Raw genomic sequence first — 20,838 nt, forward strand, 5'->3', positions numbered from 1 at the left:
GTGTAATATGTTTTTTGTCATATGTTACTCAACCTGGAGTCCCCAGCCATTCATGCAACAAGTGGCAGTCTGTGGCTATCACGGTTTAAATGGTCTTCTCCCTCCTTCCCATTCTGTTCTTGTCCTCTGACGTCCCTTTCTGCTGCATTATTGTAGTATAAGGGATTTTGATTATCAAGAAGAGAAAATTTGAGAAGTTATCTTAAGGAGAGCGGCAAAATAAAATATAATGAAGAAATATTAATGTGCAAATGGAATAAATTCCTGTGTAAACAGTTTAGTTTTTTTATGGAGTGGGAAAAATCTTCACTTTGAAGTGAAGACTTTTGGCTAAGACCAGTTATGAAGGAGAGCATTAGAAGTATCTGTCAAAGAGAATAGTTGTGTGCCAGTAAAGAGAATTTTGCTGGGTAAACCTGATTTTCCATATTAAAATGTTACATGCATTCTTCTGAACAAAGTTGTTTGGTTTTTGAATATAATAAAATGCAATTAAGAATTCAGTAAATATTTTACAAGTATGTACCCCAAAAAGGGAACTTAATCACATAATAATCCCTAAAGTCTTAACAGTAATAGAGCAATATAAAACATGAAAAAGTTTTTTATAGTCATAAAATTTGGCAGACAGATAATCTAATCCATATATTCCTCCCTACTGTAGAGGAAATTATTCCTGAAGTTTTATAAATCTGCCACAGTTTTCATCTGCCTCAAACTCTTTAACACTTAAAATCTTTTTCTGAGGTAATTTTGACCTTTTTTAATTAGAACACACCCTTTTTATGACGATCAGGAAAATAATATAATAATAATTATGTATTACGTATATTTGTATTATTGTAAAATAACATATGGTGTTTCCTTGAATATTATATATCAGAAAACATAAAATACTGAATATTGCATAAATATACAAAATGAAATATAAAATAATACCATATGGTGTGTCCTTAAATTAAAGAATTGGCTTGTCTAATTCTACCTAGCAGTAAACTCTGGTTCTGATACATGTTGTAATATGTGAATTAATGTCCATTATTCCCAGATTAATATTTGGATGTGTTGACTGTTATATTTCCAATTAAGCAATTAATTTATGTATTTAATTGGCATTTGCGGTCCGCGGAAGGGGCCCTTAGGATAGAGCCAAGTCCCTGAACTTAAAATTGAATTCTGATTCTGTCTGGGTTTTTGGGGCAGTGTGTTTCAGAAAGTATTCAGGCAATGCAGTGCTCTGACATTCTTAAAGTAAAGGTAGTAAGTATTGCAGGATAGAGTTCTCAATTCTTTAATTTCTAAAGATGCTCTGACTAACTACCAAAGATTAAAAGTATTGAGTTATATCTATACTCAGCAGAATTCATGTGATGTACCTTCTAGAATAAAATGTGTCAATGATATAACATATAACTACCCAGATTTATATCTAATCTAGACCATTCCTGATATCAGACCTGTATATCCATCTGCCTTTTTGTTATTTTCATTTACATATTTCAGAATCACCTCAAACTCAGCAAATCCAAACTACATTCATTATTTCTTCCTCTGGTGACTTCATTACTCCCCAGCTCAGTGAATGACTCGCCGTCCTAAATTGCCTAAATTGGGCGGTCATTTTGTATCTTAGTATCCTGAACCTCTCATATCCAACCAGTTCCCAAATCCTATTGACCTTCTTTATTTAATATTGAAATATCCCACATATCCACCCATTTCTTTCCATCTACCGTTGTTTAGGCCACAATCATTTCCTGCCTGTAATATTACCCTAGGAAGAATAGAAGACTAAACACCCATATGCTCTTTAACTACATTCCCCACTTAGCATTTTCCAGAGTTCTCGCTCTCTGTCTCTCCCTGTCTCTCTCTCTCTCTGTATATCTGTATACATAAGTACATAAACAGATATAGATAGGCAGAGAGACATGCATAAATAAATAGACAGATGTATTCTGTCCTGCTTGAACTTAGGTTGAAGATATTATCACAATTCATTGCTAAATATTTCATCACGTGTCTCCTACCATCAGACATTTCCTTGCATAATGACAAAACCATTAACCAATATTAAAGAAGTTTAATACTGATAGAATAATAGTGTCTAATATACAGCCCAAATTCAGATTTTTCAAATTATCCCAAAATGTCTATTTTAAAAAATTCTGCATTCAATCAAGGATTACCTAAATTCTGAATTCTCATCCTTGAAGGCTTGATTCAAATGTCATTTCTTCAAGAAAAGCCTTCTCTAACTGCCCAGAGCAGGTCAATTCCTTTACTATATGGTGATATTACTCTATGCTTCTCCTTTGTATGTTTGTAGCATATCAGCAATAATTTACTGTGTAATTAACTGCTTTGTGTCTATAAAGTTCATAATGGCAGAGGGGCTGTGATCTTTTTTTGGTAGTCTTATCCCCGTTGCTCAGATCAGTGCCTTATACATGGTAGGCACTGAATAAATATTTGTTGAATGAATGGTTACTATATGTAACTATATATGACTATATTAAATACTATATGTATATATATGTGTGTGTGTATATATATATATTTTTTCAAGTCAATACTTTCTCTTTTTTCTTTAGCTATTGATGTCAAACTGGAGCATTATAGAAAACTGACAGTCTTAAAAAAGAGGATTTGGTAAAGGCTTTGGATATATCGAAATCCAGCAAAGATGGCCAAGTATGGAGAGCACGAAGCCAGGCCTGATGATGGGCAGAACGAGTTCAGTGACATCATTAAGTCCAGATCTGGTAGGTAATGGCAGCTTAAGAAAATGGCAGATTTTTATGCGTAAACTACTTAGAAGACATAGGTGTTTTTTTTGTTTTGTTTTGTTTTGTTTGTTTGTTTGGCTTGTTTTATACCGTTCTTGTGAGAGAAACTTCTTTTGAGAAACCTAATTCTGACAAATGAGCATCGTGTTGTAAAAGGGAATATAATGTCTCTGAGTATCCCTCTTAATTTCTCCACCCCATTTCCTCTTATCCCTTGTTCATTGGGATCGCCTGGTGATGGTGAGACTGTTACTTGTAGTTGGATGCTGTTCGTTTGTAACACGACCCCCTTTCAACACAAAAATACAGCTGGGCAGCTTTTTTCCTTTTCAGCCTATTTTATGAAGTTGAAGGGATTATATGCTTAAAGTAGGAAGTACCATGGTTTCTGGCAGGATGGATCTTCCTGAGTTTTGCTTCATGACCACCTGTCCTCACCCCCATCCCCTTTGGTGGCCAGGGCTAGGCCAACAGGTGTCCCAGCTGTGCTTCCATTTTTGAAACTTCTTGTGAACCTCTCAAGGTACAGTTTTCACCTAGGTAATCTAATAAACTAGACGAGGACAAATGAATGATTTTCGTATGAACATTTAAATTGGGGACCACTCCCCCCTTCCCCAGTCTTTTTTATATAACTGAGTGCTTTTCTAATCTGACTGTTCAAATAAATCAGCTGGGGAGCTTCTTAAAAAAAATGCAGATGCACTGGTTCTTCTCCAGACATATCGAATAAAAATTTGTGTGTTTTTGAAAAGCTTCAAATATGAGTCTGAGACAGGCTCTGAGGGGAGATATTTTTGAGCAGGCAGAGCCTTTCTGAGCTTTGAAAATTACACAGAACTCCACCCTGGGTGTGAACACTATACTTAAGTAACTTGGAGAGTTACTTTGAGATATGAAATTACAACCAGTGCCACTTTTAAAAACAAGGAAAGGAACCTACAGCTTGTTTTGCTCTGTGCCATCTTTATATTATGTCAGGAGCTTATTTTTTATTATTTGGAACTGCAGAAATGTGCACCAAAAATAAGTGCTAAATTAATAGAGAAAACACATTTAAGACACACATTTCTCTCCATGATACTGGTATTAGTTGATTGGTAATGATTTTGGTTATTACAGTCTTGGCTCTAAATATGTAGCTACTGTTGTGTAGCTTGAAGGATCTTTTGGTGTTATAGCTTAATATCCTGTTTTAAAGATTGCTCTGAGGATGTTTTATTCCACTAAAATTCTTTTTGTTTTACATGCTTTAGTAATATAAAGTACTGTATAGATATAAAGGATTATTGATATCTTCTTAAGAGTATTGAATGCATATCCAGAACTATGTAACTGTAACAAAGAGGAAAATGAAAGCAAGACAATTCAATATCCATGCTTGTCATGTTCTATAAATTGTGAGGAGGTCTATTCGTAAATGGTTTTTTGAATCAACCTCCATTATAGTATGGCCTTTGATATTTATAACTATGCACTTTCTGTCAGTAAAAAAAGTAATTACATAAGTTTAAAAATCCTGGGTATGTATGATGTGTGCTCATATCTTCCAAACTATTCCTTAAATTATCATGTAAAAAGAATGACAGTTCTCATACACCATCATACACTATTGGGCAGAAATTATCACGTTTTTAACATAGGTATACCAATTGGCCCAGTGACTCTCTTTTTAGAGTTTTTCCCTAGGGAACTCACAGAAATGTACAAGCAATAAGTTGATCACAGCATTTTCATAATGGAAAAAAAATTGGAATCACCATACAAATCCAATATTAGTTAAGTCCTAATTTCCCAAAGTATTTTGAAAAGAACACAAGTTCTAATGTGTAATTAAAAAAGAATGGCATGGATAAATAACTTTTTGAAATAGTGGTTAACCTACTCTTTTCCTTTAGTGTAGGGCATCTAAAGAGATCATATAGAATATCATGGAGCTAATTGAATTAGGTTATATCCATAAATTAGAAGATTATACATTCATAAAAATGTTATTGATGTGTATATAGAAGCATAGAAATATTGATATTGTTAAGTAAATATGTGCAATATGAAGTTATTTCTGTGAAAATCAGTTTTTCAAAACAATTTAGCAGGGTGTACACTCAAATGTTACAAATGGTCACCTTGGCATTTTGGGATTATTATTTTTCTCTTTTTGCTCATATGTATTTTCTAAAGTTCTTCAATGAGCCTGTATTACTTAGTTCTTATATTTCTAAAGATTCTCAAATTGCTTAGAGTGTTTTAATGCCAAAGCTATGACTGTTACTTTTTTTTTTTTTTTTGGTGGCACTTACTTCAAAACACATTGAAAAGTTAGCTGTTGCATAGCTGAGATATGAATCACATTCTTTTGGCTGGATTATGTTGCAAAAGCCAGTAGATAAATTTGGATTTGAATGGGCCTATTAGTCCCAATCTTGGCTTTCTGGAAGGCACAGTTTTGATTCTTTTAAGGTAAATATTAGTACACAGTGGTAATGTTTCATGGTATGCCAAAATGTGCATATTGAAAAGGGATTTTTAGTTCAGATTACATCACAGGAATTATCTACATATAATGCATATTTTCAAAGATCCTCCATGGACATATTTTATGCCGAAGTTGTTGCTTTGTCATTGTTTTAAAGGAATGTTTTTCTATGGGAGAACTTTGATTCTAATCTGCTCTTCTAGATTTCTGCCTTTTGGGTATTGGATATGGGGGAGGGAGCAAAGATTAGGGTGGAAAAAAACTAATGTTGAGAGTATATTGATAAGTTTAATTTCTTGGTTTATGAAGGTTCTTCTCTTCTTCTCCCTCCTTGAGTTTGGATAGGTTAAAAGCCTGGCATAATAAAAGTGTGCATTTTACGTTACGTTATTGGGATTGCTTATATTGCCCTCATTTAATATCAACTTGCTTTAAGATGTATGTGAGGTTTAAAAAAATTTTAAAAGTCATTTCCACCATCTAAACAGAAATGAAATTTTCAAGAGTAGGTGATAAAATAGTTTCATGAATATACAAAGCCATACATTTCTTTATGGTTTTAGTATATGTGCCTTGGAGTTGAGTGAATTTTAGAAAAGAACTTGAAAGAATATGACCTTTGATGACTAAGAGCTTGGGGTGGGGTAGAAGAGACCTCCTTTCCCTAACTCAAAGACATCTATGTCAAGTTTGTCATCAATGGCTACGTCTTTGACAGCCCAAATTAGTGGGCTTCAGAAAGCTTACCAAGTTAGTAAATATTTTGAGAGAGTACTGGTAGGCCAAGAAATAGATTTTTTTTTTTGAAGTGAACTATATTGCCACTGGAATCTATGATGTATAAATTTCTTCTTGGAACATTTTAAACATGACATGATAAAATAGTTTGTGATGCATATTGATTCAAATAATATGCTCATTGTTACTTTATTCTGTCAATAGCTAACACATGGTTACAGCTAGTATAGAACAAGTCATCCTTTTCTGTTCTTCTCAGTGCTGTTGTGGTAGGTTTTAAGCCAGACCCCCCTAACGAGGGTAGAGCTCAAGGCTAAAGACAGTGTACCAACTGGCTACAGGTGGGGAATTTGACACTTTGGGGATTCGAATCATAGACTCTCAGATGGAAAAGGGCCATTCATTGAAAGAATTAGTTGTGTAAGCTCCCTCCACATTGTTACATGATTCAATATGTTCTTAAAAGACCGTGGGCAGGAAGCCTGCGTGTGATAGTTGTATCAGTTTTTTCTCTTCATCTTGTCCAATCCTGGGATCTAATTGCTGGGGGAACCTTAGAGGCCATATAACTTGGTCACACCTGTGAGGTGGTTACCCAGGCTCTGCTTGAACATCCCCAGTGATGGGATCCCACTGGTGATGATGATGGTGCTGATTCTAGCTGCTTCCATTTACTGAACATAGACTGTGTACAGATAGGATGCCTCAGAGTTTCATCTTTGCAGCCACCATTTCCCAGGTCACAAACATGAGCCACACAGAAGTAATTTGCCACACTGGCCTTCCTTGTCTGTCTCCAAAGGCCCAGTGGTGCCTGCCTCAGAGCCTTTGTACATGCCCCTCACCTCTGTCTTTGTGTGATGCGCTCCTTCTTGTTATTAAGATCTAGGCTTACATGGCATCTCTGAGAGATCCTCCCAGAAAGCTCTTTGGAAAGTAGCTCTCCCAGTGCAGTAGCTGCATCACTGTATTTAAGTTCCATCTGTGTTCTTGTTGCTATGTAGCATTTGTCTTGTTTTGTGTGTTTGTTAAAGGCCTTCCCACTAGAATTTAATTCTACAGGAGGAGGGACCAATACGTCCCTGGCAACAAACCCAGTGCCTAGCTCCTAGTAGGTGAGCAATGAATGTGTATTCAATGAAAAAGGCTACAGAGCTAGAAAGTGCCAGATTTGGGATTAGAACTCAGGTGATCTGACTCCAGAAACTGCATTCAACCTCTACATAGTGCGGGGCCTTCTCATTTACAAAGTAGATTATTCCATTGCTGTTGGAGGATTCTTCTTCGTGTTATGCCTAAAATCCATTGCTATTAGATGATTCTTCTTCATTCTATGCCTACATCTATTGCTTACACATTTTTCGCAGTATTAATTGGATTTACACAGCCCTCTGCCTTTTCCTTTATAGTCACCAAGGTTGGGACCCTGGGCTGTGAGGTGGAGCTTGTCTAGACACCACATTGGCATCCTAGCCCCTTCCTAGGGAGGACTGATTGGAGGAGACGCGGCCTGATGCTCCCAGACTGTCCTGCTTCCCTGGCCTCTGTCAAGAGGTAGCAAAGGGGAAAATACCAGAGGACAAGCAGTCCTTTGGGTGGAAGGCAGAGAAATTGATAATCTGTTTCTGACGTGAATTCCCTTTTCTCTTTTCCTCCAACTGCCGCTCAAGGTTTTCACTGGCTGATGAAAAAAGGTAGTGGATTTCAGATGCACTGCGATTTGGCAAAGTTTCAGTCCTGGTCTGATGCCCAGATGGGTATCTGTGGGATTGAAAGAGTTGGTAAGAGGTGGGGGAAGGGGGAAGGAAGAAAAGAGAGGCCAGTGAAATAAAAATAAATTGAATTATTTAAGATGGAATATTATACTTGGTTACATTTAAAGCAAGCTTCCTAAGAAAGATGCTATATTTACAACAAAGTAAACTTTCTTAGCCAGATTCAGTTTTATGAAAGTTATGAGGAAGATTACCTTATTTGTTTATCTTTCAGAGGCCTTTCTTTCCAAAGGACAGTGGTTAAGTTGTATTTTAGAGAACCATTGGTCTGCTTCTTTCTCTTTCATTTAAAGAATTATCTGTGAGGGGATTTTACTAAGGAGCATAAGAGACTGACAAATATTTCTTATTTTTTCTTGTTCTCTGTCTTCTTCTTTTTTTTTTTTTTATTTCCTGAAGCTTACTTGGCTGGAATACCTGTGCTTTGAAGGACGGTCTTTGAGCAGGTTTGGTTTTTTTCCATGAGCCCTGGGGATTTGTGGTGAGGGACAAGTAACCCTGATGGAAATTCAACTCGGACAGAGTTGAGCAGCTATTCTTGTAATGCGTGTAAAAATCTTCTCCGTGTTGTTAGCCTCATTATGCTGTAATGTGCAGTCATAGCAAAGTTTGCTATGCTAATGCGATTCTCATGACTTGTTACTGTGGTTGTGAAAGCTTGCTAGGTGATCCATCCACGATTGGAAAACGTGAATTGCTGAGAAAGTTCTAAGCGTTGGAAGTACATTAATTATATAGACAGAATGGAAAACTCAATTTTATTGAACCTTATTTGAGGCCAGAAATTGAACTAGACGCTGATATGATGATTTGCTGGGAACAAGGGAACATGTAAGGTCATTGAAGCAGTTGTAAATATTAGTTAAAATTTAATTGTGAAAGGGTACTCAGGTGGTTTCAGATGCATTGGCTAGATTTTTTTTTTTTTTTTTTTTTTGTCTCAAGCTGTGTGTGGAGGCAGAGATATTTTCTAGGTTATTATTATTTTTTGCCATAACTGTATCATATAAATACACTCAATTTAGTATTTGAAATGTGAGTCAGTGAGAGTTTTTAAATATATATTTCTCTCGAGTCGATGGCTTGTGAACTGAGAAATCTAAGCCAGATTCAGCTCTTTCACTTTTGCTTCATCTGTCCCTGAATTTGCACGTCAACTGCAGGAGGCTCCCATGTAGCCTTTGAACTAGCAAATACCTGAAGTTTATTAACATCCTGTGGGGCTTCTCTATCAGAAGCTTGTACTCCTGGACTAGTTAATAAGGGGAATAGTTTGTGCATGCTCATTTGGCTGCTAAGGGTAAGGTTTGGGTGGTAAAACCTCACATCGGTTTTGAGAACTTAATTTCTTTAAAAAAAAAAAAAAATCCTGTCTGTCACAGTTGTTGAGCCCAAAGTGTAAAGTATGAGAATAACATTTCATGGGTGAATACTTTCGAATGCACTTTTTTTTGGTGGGTGGGAGGCTGGCTAGTTATTATGATTTCTATAAATTTCAATAATTTTAGTGTTTACTTATGTAACCAAACTTTTTTTCAAGGAGCAGAACAAAACACATAATGACATTTCTGATGTAGCAGGGGAATCCAATAAAAAATATCACTTTGTATCTCTACAGTGGCACCATTTTGCAACAAATACAGCTACGGTAGTTGCAAAAGTATCATGTTTAGATGGTCTCTAATTCCATAGTTTTAATACTTGAAAATGCCTTCTGTTCCATTTTCTAATTAAGATTTTGGTGTGATCTTTATGTGATTAAGACTGGGGTGGGTCTTCATCACATAAAGAGGTTGTATGTTGAGGTTGATTCTAATTGATTGGTTCTCTGGCTCCTGGTAGGCCTGTGTGAATCATGTCAACATTAGTTGAATAATTACATAGATGTATGCATATGCTTTTATTCTGAAAGTCGGATTTTGGGATCATCCTATATGGAGTTCCTAACTCAGGCTGCATGTCAGAACCACCCTTTGGCATTCTGGTTCAGTCTTGTGGGTAGGGTCCCAGCATCTGGAGTTTTAACAAGCTCCTTGGGTTATTCTGTGTCGTGCCATTGATTTAGGGACAAAGGAGGCAGGCTTAAGACTCCTGAAAGAAAAAGTGGTCTGCGCATTTCAGAGGAAAAGGAGAGCTCCAGTCAAATGCTGAAGATTATTTCTACTTGTAAACATTTCCCTTTAAACAATTTAAAAAAGTAAAAGCTGTCTTGGTATTGGACATTTTTTTGTTTTTGTTTTGTATTTTGAACAGTTGGGTTGTGCTGAGCAAAGGTAAAACCCTGGAAAGTGGGTCAGGAGAGGGATGAAACTTGTTGGTGTGTTTCTTATGGCCCATTGAGTCAGATCATACCAAAATATTCAGCACCGAAATATTTCCTCATTGAGCTCTTCGTCTTCCCCTCATCATATTTAACTTTTTCCTGCTGGGAGACTAAAGTCATGTGCTGAATTCTTTCACGGAATACTTGGAACAATTCATCACAAAAACTTACCATGTATATTTTCTAAGAAATTATTTCCAAGATAGATGTGTCTTTGACTCACGGTGTGGAAAAAGCCCTCACATCCATCCTTTATTCTAGTTTTCATTTTTTTCTTTTTTTCAGTTGTTATAATTTATTCATACAATGGAATACTTTGTAATTAAACACCACTAGTTCTTTTTGTATCGATAAGGGATGATTTCTAAGATATGCTATAAAGTATATAAAACACAACATTATGCGGGGTTTCTTACCTTCTTGAAGATTACAGAAAAGCATTACATATTTATTTGCCTCCCTGGTTTTGTAATTTTAAATAGGTGATATCTAGTACTTGTATTTTCTGTAACTACATTTTCTTTTGGTATAAAATCATTTGCTTACCATTCTTTTAAAATCTGTGAATTTTAAAAGATGAATAATGATTTTTATGTCAGTGGCAAAGCGGGATTTAAGTGACTTATGGATCATCATAGCAAGTTCCCCAAAGGTTCATAAATCGTGCGATGTCCTTATATTTTTTTTTAGCAAACTAAACCAAACACCAAACTCCCAATCTCTTATAGTCCTTGAGTTATTTGCAGTAATGTCTTTGAGCACTAATCTTCAACCTCTTTTGAAGATATAGGAAATGATCTTCATTTTTTTAAGTGTTTTTGTTTTCTTCGGATAAACGTCCAGAAGTGGAATTGCTGGGTCATATAGTAGTTCTGCTTTTAAGTATTTGAAGATCCTTCGTGTGTTTTCCATAGTGACTGCACCAATTTACATTCCCACCGACAGTGCACGAGGGTTCCCTTTTCTCCACATTCTCGCCCACACTTGTTATTTCTTATATTAGCTATTCTACAGGTGTGAGGTGTTATCCGATTGTGGTTTTGATTTGCATTTTCTTCTCTGGTGATTAGTAATGCACCTTTTCATGTACCTGTTCACCATATTTATGTCTTCTTTGGATAAATACCTGTTCAGATCCTCTGCCCATTTTTAAATCAGATTGTTTGGTTTTTTGCTATTGAGTTGTATTTATTCTTTATGCGTTTTGGATGACCTGTTGGAGGAGGTCATTGACAGGATATGACTTCCAGGTGACCCTCAAGCTGGACCCAGGCTCCTTTCCCCATCCCCTGTTTTTGGAATGTATGGTCCACCCACTGTTCCTGCACTGGGAGCCACTTCAAGGATGCAGCCTTCAGAGAGTGACGTGTTATTGAAACCACCTGGACTGTACTCGTGTATGTGGGTGAACCCCATTAAGGCCTCTATGTAAACTCTTTAAGATTCTGGTGGACGGGTGCTGAGAGCTACTCGTCTTGCAGCAGCCCAGATGAGCCTCTTATGTACATTCCCTTGCTTATGATACCTGCCACCTACGAGTCTGCGGTGGTCTGCCTCTTTCTTGGTCTTTCCTTGCCCTCCGTGTACCAGGGCCAGTTTCCAATTTCACCCAGGCAACTCCTACGGTTGTGAACCAACGTAACCCCTTATCAGATTTATGATTTACAACATATTATCTTTTAAAATTTAAAATGCAAGTATTGACTCAGAGCTGGGAGAATGAATCTGAGTCTTACTTGGTGTTGAAACCTCATGGCCTTACCCAACAGCCACACACAAGAAAAACTCCATGTGTGTTCTAGTTTACTCTGTTACCCTAGGTAGTTCCTTCATAGGTGTTTAGAAAGTGTTGTACTGCAGAATATGAAGATGTTTACTTACTTTTGTGTTTTTCCATGTAGTATCAGTGGCCAGTTCTATAACATGTAACATATCGGACCCTTAATCATATATTAAATTCCATGTTAATATTGTGCATATACAAAAAATGAGAGAGACTTGAATTATTTTAACTTACATGTGCTTTTTCAAGAGATGTAACCTGTTACCAGTTAGAAGCGTGTTGGTATTTGGAGGCCACAGACGCACTTCCTTGCCCTTTCTCAGGCCGGCCTTATTGAGCATTCAGTGTAGGACAGATCTTATTCTGGGGACCTTCCATCAAGGCCTGTTGCTCAGAGAAGGGAACCCACTTGCCTGCCTGCTGACATGAACAAGGAGGGGAGTCCCATGCCATCCTGTCTTGAGCCCCTCCTCTCTTCCCCAGTGAAGGAGGCAAATGGAGCCATGTGAGGACCTGCCCATGGTCCTTTTCTTGCCTTTGGGAAGGTGGCTAACTGTGGTTTCTGTGCTTGATTGTTCTTCCCTCCCCACCTCTTACCCCAGTTTTGAAACCTCCATCCTTCAAACTTCAGCATAAATGCCACAAGGCATTCTACTCTCCGATCACCAAGCCAGCATCCATTTTTCCCTCTCGTTCACTCTTTATTTCTATTGTGGACTCTTCTTGCTTGTGTATACATACATGCTTTCCTAATTTGACTTTCTGATGCCAGCCTGTAGCTTAGTTTCCACAAACACGAAGTGCTCTATAAAGGCTTACTGTGCACTGTCATGTGAAGAAATCAGACTTGCGTCTATACATACCTTATTCCCTCAGCAAATGGTTGCTGTTCAGTCCTTGTGCTAGATGGTGGGCTCAGAGGTAAGAAATGCCTCTGTTCTTAAGGTGCTCTCAGGCTACATGGGAAGAGAGGCATAAATAGGCATCCCTGCACAAAAAAACAACAGTGCCGTGTACACAAGGCTGTGGGAACATGGAAGGAGGAAGGGCAAGCTCTTGTCTTGGTGGGAATGAGGGGACTGAGAAGAGAGAGCCCAAAGAGAGGGGAAATGGAGGTGTGTTCTTTGAAAGATGCATTGGAGGCAGCCATGTGCGTAGTGAGGGAAGGGCATTCTGGGTTGGTGGAAAAGAACAATGCATTTCAAGTCTGTAGCTTGTAGGTGATTGTGGTGGGGGTGTTTTGGATGACGGGAGAGGGAGGGGCCAGGTTTTGAAAGCTCTTTTGGAATAGGAGATGTGATCTTTTCTCTGTAGGGAGTCACTTTGGGATGTTAAGTGGTTAATGACTGGCTCAGTACTGTTTTTTCAGAAAGAGAACTCGGAGGGCCCAATGGCCTTGTGAAAGATAAATGGAGAAGGGAGTAGAATGGAGGGAGCAAATACTTGAGAAAATATAACAGAGGTTAGAGATTATGGTGGCTTGGACCAGCGTGGTACAGGTGGAGATGGACTAGGGGAAAGGATTTGAAAGATGGTTAGCAGTTAGTCACAACGTATATAAAGCCACAATGTAAATTTACTTTCATGGAATTTGTTTTACATTTTTAGATCAGGCGTACAATTTTTCAAATCATGTTATAATTCATGTTCTCAACAATTTCAGTTATAAGCTCTTCCAGAATTAATTTTCTTAACTTGATTAATTTCTTAATATTTTAAAGGTAGTTTTATACCTTAGTTAAGTTCACTACTGCTGTTTTTCTTTCATTGCCTCTTGGTTAGTTTATTTAGGAAAGTTTACATTGAATTAAGTTTCAATAGCATTGATCTTTTCTCTCTGTATATGTGTTCTGAAAGACAGCTCATGCTTCAGATAAAAGTAGATTAATTAAAATGAGAGAAAAGGGAAAGTTTAGTTGTGTTTATTCAGTATAATATGAAAGTTCTTTGAAAAGGTGGCAAAGAAAGGTAATATTAATCTCATCTTAGGTGAAGATAACAGCCTCCGGCAGCGAAAAGACAATTTATATGCAAAAAGAGCCTGGAAAACTATTTCGGAGGGACTTTAATTGACTAAAATATTTCATGTGATGCTGTGAACATAATTTCATCCTATATTACTAATTTCAGCTTCAGATAGGATAGAGATAGTACAGATTAAAAATAAATTAAGAGCAGATGTTGAGAAATACCTTTCATTTTGGGAATCAGTAAGTGGTGGAAAGGTCATTGGAGTTTAGTCAGGAAAGTTGGGATGCTTAGAAATCATAATTATTCAGGGAAAAATGCTTTTCTTAATGCGAGGCTCTGCTTTGAAGGTCTGGGAATAGGAGAAAGGAGAGGCTGTTATTGTCATATTGTTTTTAAGTTCCATCTTTCAAATCTTTATATCCTGCAGGCTAACGTATAAATTCTGGTACATAAGCCAGTACTTCAGAATCGTGGTTTCCTTGACCATTAAGAAAAAAAAAAAGATCTTATTTGAAAACTTTGCATTATTGGGATGTGCATTGGTGATGCCTACATTTTTCATTTGGCTGGTTTAGTTGGCTGTCTTGGCTGTGACTCTAGCTTTCTTTAAGATTCAGCTGTATCTTAAGTAGTGGAGATAATTAGGGAAGGACTTACTTGTCTGTCTCTGTTTATCTATAGCTATCTATCTATCTATCTGTCTATCTATCTATCTATCTATCTGTCTATCTATCTATCTGAGATATTTTTAATAGCATTTGTTACCTTGCTTCTGCTATGTGTCAGGCACTGGGGTTGGTCCAGGGGGAATCAGACACTGTTCCAGTTGTCAACTATCTTTTACCTACAGAAGCAGTTGCACAAGTTTTGAAGTAAATGGGTTAAACAGGCAGTTTACACAGTTTTAAAAAGTAAAACAGCACAGGATGTTGTGTGAGTTCATGGGAGGGGTAGCTAGCTGATGTTTAGGGGTCTCAGGAAAGCATCTTAGAAGAATGGATGTCTGCCTTAAGACCTGAAGAATGAATACAAGTTAGAGAAAGGGTGGGGAGATGGAGGGAGGAGGGCTGTTAGGATTGAGGGACTCCATGGCATATCAGAGGTTTGGAAGTGAGAACTGTGACTTATTCAATGTGGTTCAAGAGAGATGTGAGCAGTAATATACAGGCTGGAAAGTTAAGCTGAAACCAGTTGAGGAAGAGGGTTGGAAGCCGCCATGAGGAATTTAGATTGTATCCGAAGGGTACCTCTGAAGGATGGTTTATTTTTTAATTTAAAATGTTAAATTTAATGTCATTAAAAAAAAGCAATGAAGTAGTCAATATAAATAAATATACAGGAAGTGATATGCCAAATACGTGTCCGCCCTCCTGTGAAATTTATCAGCTAACAATATTTAGACGTAGTTGTTTTAGACCATATTTTAAAGAGCTGATTATGTCAGCATAGGTAAATCTTGAAAACAGGTTTGAGTATAAATGAAAATCAAGCTGCAGAACATACTGAATGGTACCATATATCAAGTCCAAATACCTACAAAAATTATTAGGTAATGTTTAGGTATTCATAAAGACACACGCAAATGCAAAAGCTCAGCTGCCAGCACTTTGAGCTGCTGGGGAATGAGTGTGCGTGTTGCCTCTGTCTGGAAGGCCAGTGTGCCACGGCGCCACCCACCATGCTGTGTCCTGTGTCATTTTACTGTTGTCTACAAGTATGTGCATGCTTCAAACACTTCATAGTTTTTCAAACCTCAGCATAAAACAAAACAAAACCTTCCAATTTCTAGGTGCTTCCCACATTACTTCTCTCTCTCTCTCTCTCTCTCTCTCTCTCTCTCTCTCTCTTTCTTTCTCTCTTTCTCTCTCTCTCTCCCCCTCTCTCCCTCTCACCATCAAGCCCAATTCTAATATCAGGTCACATATTGTTTGTTTTTCTCTGGCAACAGTAGAGATGCCCACCTCTTCCTCACCTGGTGTGGGGAGACCTCTCTGCGTCTGAGAGGCCTTAAGCAGAGGGCTTATCTGATTGGATTTGTTCTTCTGGAAAAGAGATGACTTGGGTTGGGGCGGTGGGTGGGGCGCGGCTGGAGGCCTCAGGAGCCGCTGTGTGACTGTCACAGTCGAAGGGTGAGAGATATTGTTGGCCTGAAGCAGGGCGTGGTGGTTGGAATGGAGAAAAGGGGAGAGCTGGAAAGCTTTAAGTAGGAGACAGATGTGATGGGACATCATGGCAGGGGAGGAAGTCTGCTTTCTGACTTCTACCTCTGGCAGGGGCGGTACGACATGCATCCCAGGACAGTGGGTGGCCTCGGCTGGGATCACATCTTTGAACATTGGCAGCTGAAGTCTTGACTATTTTCCTCAGTAATCCATGGAGCTCTTTGAAATATATTCTTAAAATTCCTCAACATTTCAAGAGCTGTTTAATTTCTCTCTGTATTTTCTGAGATTTTTGACCGACCCTGTAATGAGCATCTGGAGACAGGGGAATTTAAAATGGTAGATTTTTGACTGATCCTGAAAGATGAGGAATTAAGAAGTAGTTTTGGTTTTTAATACTTTTATGTCCAAGAGTCCTACGTAGGAGGCTGACATGCAGATGTCATTCTAGCACACCTGGGTGGCTTGGGGAGGGAGGGAGTGGGTTTATTGAGAAATGCTTGCAATGTGTACAGATTTTTTATCTCCTGGTATGTACCTCTGTACATTTTCTGGGAAAAGTATTTACAGTTTTCTTTATATTCTCAAAGGAGGTCTATGATCCACCCAGAAGTTGAATTGTATTAGGGTTGTGTCTCCTGGTGTTTCAGTCTTTTCTGATGGAAATTAAATTGGCATTCTGATACTCTGGCATGAATTTAGGGTCCCACAGTCTTGCCACTACTCAAATTCTGGGCCTCATGTTGCCTCGTTGTCTCACAGCTATTTGAACAAAACACCTGATTGCTAGAATTAGGGTGAGTTGACACAAAGTTTGAAGGACAAACTTTCTGATAATGTTTGACCCAGTTTTGCATATGATGAATTTTTATTTGTTGATGAATCTCTTCCTTTTGTTGCTAAAAGTGGCAAATAATCAGACATGAATTACTAATTAACAGTCTGGTTCAATTTTTTTTTTTAAATTAGTGGAACTTGTGCTTCATCAGGCTCAGGTGGAGTGGGTATCACATGTCTTATTTTTTCTAACATCAAAGGTAATTTCTTTTTTAAAAAAATGTGGATATGTCTGTCACTTGAAAATAGGCCAGTCAGCCACTCCCATAGCCATGGAGGAAGAGTAGTGGTTCTCACCTGAGGACCCTGCTCCCCAGGGCCTTTCAGGTACTTCTTTTGTCCCACCTGCCTCTTACTCCCAGAGACCAGTCATGCTTTTCCCCCTTGCTCCTCATTTCACATCCAGACCAGAACCAGCCCCCACCCAATCCCCCACCCCCAGCCAGCTTCTCTCATGTCATCTAATTGTATCATCAGCTCAACCTGATTGTCAAAATGCCACTCTGTCCTACCTTTACTCTGCTTTCTCTGTGATTTTAGTTCCTGGTTCACTGCCACTCTCTCTAAAAGTTATTCCTGTTTTAGTGATTTCACTGTAAACAGATATGGTCCTTCTAACTCTACTCTCTCAGTTTTCGAACTTCTCTTGGCCAACCATGTCATCATTTATGACTGCAGCCCCTCCATAATCTAGTAGGTTGGTGCCAAAGAAATTGCAGTTTAAAAGGTTAAAAACAATTGCAAAAACCGCAGTTACTTTTGCACCAACCTAATACATGTTAAGTGTTGTGCTTTCTATTTCCAGTTCACACCCTCCTGGCAATCACACACTCTAGTAATCTCTGTCTTCAGTGGGGTCCATCGTCTGTTGGTCTTATGACCATTATGCTATCCCCCTCCCGCCATGTCCTGTCTCTGCTTTTTATTGAGACTCCATGGTCAACTGCAATCACTCTTTTGCTCATGCCTTCAATTCCCTTGCCTTCCTTGCGTTGTCACCACTGTGTCAAAGCCCACCCCTGGCTAAATCGAATTCCCCACCTATTCTGTACTAGCCTCCATGCTGAGGAACGTGGCTGGAGAAAAACACACGACCCTAATTCCTTGCCTCCGTGTAATTCGTGATCGCGTGAGACCTTAAGGCTGCTTGGCAATCACTCTCCCACGGTCCTCGATGATTATTTCATGCTGTCTTCTCTGTCCTGAAATACTTGTACCTTCTCCCGGTTATGACTCTTGGCTGATGACTTTGCCGACCCTTGTCCTAAGAAAATGGAAGTAAACGGAAGAGGAATCCAAACATCTACCTTCAGCCAGCCCAAGGTGGTTGCCCAAGGCCACCCCAACTGTGGCATGATATCTCATCTTCTCTTGCTTACTCAAGGACGTCTCCCCTCTCCTTCTGCATCCCTACTCTTTCCCTGGCTTGCAGGTCCTTTTCATCAGCCTGCAAACTATTGGCTTTCTTTTAAAAAACTTCACTCTGGATCCCACCTCTCTCTCCAGCTATCGCCCTTCCCCTTTATGAAGGAGTTCCTCAAAAGGGTTTTATATGCCCACCGTGGCAATTCCTCTCCTTTCGCTCTCTCTTAAAACCATTTTAAACAGGCATAGCCCCTACCATTCAACTAAAATTGCTCTTGGCCAAGTGACGACAGGCTTTCCGGCTGCTGAGTCCAGGGGTCAGTTCTCCGTCCTCATGGGACTTCATTTCTCAGTAGCATCAGCATCGTTGATCATTCCCTCCTCCAGGAAGTGCGTTCTTCGCTTGGCTTCCAGAATACACCAGACTCCCCGGTTTGCCTCTCATTGTCCTTTGCTGATTCTTCTTCCTGACGTGGGAGGGCCCAGGGCATAGTTCTTGGACCTCCTTTTATCGCTACGCACTCCCTTTGTCACCTCCCCAGTCTCCTGGTTTTAAATGCCATTTGAACACTGGATTCAGATTTCTTTCTCTCCCGCCGAACTGCAGATTTTAATTTTTAAGGGCCCACTTGACATCTCCACTTGTCCACTTGTGTGTTCAAATCTGAACTCCTATTATCCACTCAACTCATACCTGATCCCACAGTCTTGCTGTGGGGACAGTGTCCCAGAGAGCAGTTTCCAGGCTCTTGGCCTCACATGGAAAGGTGCTGGCTCGGGTAGCAGATGGCCATCAGCTGTAAGCAGTTAGCCATTAGCTACTAATATAACTGCCGTGACTGAGCTAGCAAGTGCGGTTGCAGTTAGCAAGTGGGGCTGGTTGGCAGAGAGGTGGACGGTGGACTGTGTATCCTGTGGCTCCTGCTTCCTGTGTCTCCAACCCAGCTGCCAGCGAGACTATAGTGGTATGACTCCCCTACCTATGGCTCCATGGGTGCTCCTTTTTGGCCCCACCATATCCTGCGTTCTTGTGCGGGGAGCAGGCGCTGAGTCCCTGCGTGCCACATGACGCAGCGAGCAGGGTGTGGTGGCTGTTCCTTTTCAGCCTCCGCGCCTCCCGAGTCCAAGCATTACTCTTGCCCATCTCTCTGACAGGGAACCTGATTCTCCCAGCTGCTCAGAAATTTTGGACTCATCCTTGTCATTCTTTTTTTCTCTTATAACCACACCCAATCCCTCAGCAAACACTGTTGGCTCTGTTTTCTGCATATTGTTTACGCAGAATCTGGTCATATTTCACCGTCTCCACCACCCCTGCCCTGGCCTAGGCCCCGTCATCCCTGCCTGGATTTCTGCGGTCACCTCCACAGGGGTGTCTCTGCTTCCCCTTGTCCCACCGAGGAGGGTCTCAGCCAGCAGCAGAGTGAGCTTTCTCAGCACAGAAGTGCATCAGGTCACTCTAGGTTCAGGATTCTGCAGTGACTTCTCATTTTACTTACAATAAAGGCTAAAGACAGTGGCCGACTGCGCCCTGAGCGATGCTGCCTGGCCTTCCGTTGCTCAGTGGAGACAGCCTTTATCCTGGAAGATGGCCCCTCCTGCCTCAGGTTGGCTGACTCCTTCCTCTGTGCAACTTGCTGGACCATCTGATTAAAACTGCACACCCTCCCGTCCGCACTCCCCACCCCCTTTAACTGGCTTTATTTTTTCCGTAGCACTTTATTTTTTCCATCATTTACTTGTTTGCTGTGCCGATGGCCGTCTCTCCTCTAGAATGTAAACTCCACCAAGGCAGGTCTTTTGTTTGCGTTGAATGGTTAGTATCTAGAACAGTACCTGACACATAGTATCTACTCAGTAGATACATGTGGAGTGAGTAAACAAATTGTGGATTTTTTGTTGCTTTCAACAAATGTGTAATCCCTGAGACAAATAACAGTTTAATCTTTATTTGTATCTTTCTTGCACTGAGTGACGAGCTCTCTTTTAGTCTAATACTGTGTTTCCCAAATGCTGGTTGGCAGCATTTGATATTTTCAACAGTCAGGCATGAAATAAGAAGTCTAAGGCCAATGCAATGTAGGTATATGTCAGTGTAAGGTTGTCAACTGCCTTTTCTTTTCCAAGATTGTCCTTTATTCGGAGACTATGTTAATTTTTTTTATTTGGCATGAAAATGTTCATTTAATGAAATGATGGTATAGTTTTTTTATGAGATGAATTCTGGTTGTAAGAAGCTTTCTTCAGATTAAGCATGCCAAAAAGGGCCCAAGTAGAGGGTTCTTGAAAGTAAGGATCCCTAATCCCTCCCTTTTGAGGTGATTTAGAGCCCTCTCTCCCTCCTTCCTTTCCCCCTTCCCTCCCTTACTTCCTTTTGCCTTGGCAGTTTTCTGAAAACAAGTTTTAGGAATGTGACAATGCGTTGCTGCTCTCTTTAATGCAGGGCTGACAGGCAGAGGGAAGCTTTCTATAAAGCAAGGTTGGGGGTGGGTCCATCCTAGGCCCCGGAGGGTCCTCCATGGTTTTTGGACCATAATTTAATATCACTGCTTCACTTGGTAAATTCTAGAAAACTCAGGTGCCTTATTAAAAAGGAAGAACTTCTGTTAGTCTCAGAGA

General features: G+C 39.5%; 1 protein-coding gene across 7 annotated transcripts in view; it reads left to right on the forward strand.

Annotated features, from left to right (window-relative positions):
• Positions 1 to 20,838, forward strand: part of UTRN (utrophin) — a 460,160-nt gene that overhangs the window by 2,512 nt on the left and 436,810 nt on the right. For all 7 annotated transcript variants that reach the window (XM_033093589.1, XM_033093581.1, XM_033093608.1 and 4 more), the window contains one exon: positions 2,595 to 2,765. In XM_033093589.1, the coding sequence (XP_032949480.1) occupies positions 2,697 to 2,765 (69 nt within the window). In that variant the 5' untranslated portion in view covers positions 2,595 to 2,696. The remainder of the gene's footprint in view (positions 1 to 2,594; positions 2,766 to 20,838) is intronic.

The sequence above is a fragment of the Rhinolophus ferrumequinum genome, chromosome 3 (assembly GCF_004115265.2).
Source record: "Rhinolophus ferrumequinum isolate MPI-CBG mRhiFer1 chromosome 3, mRhiFer1_v1.p, whole genome shotgun sequence".
Taxonomy (NCBI): domain Eukaryota; kingdom Metazoa; phylum Chordata; class Mammalia; order Chiroptera; family Rhinolophidae; genus Rhinolophus; species Rhinolophus ferrumequinum.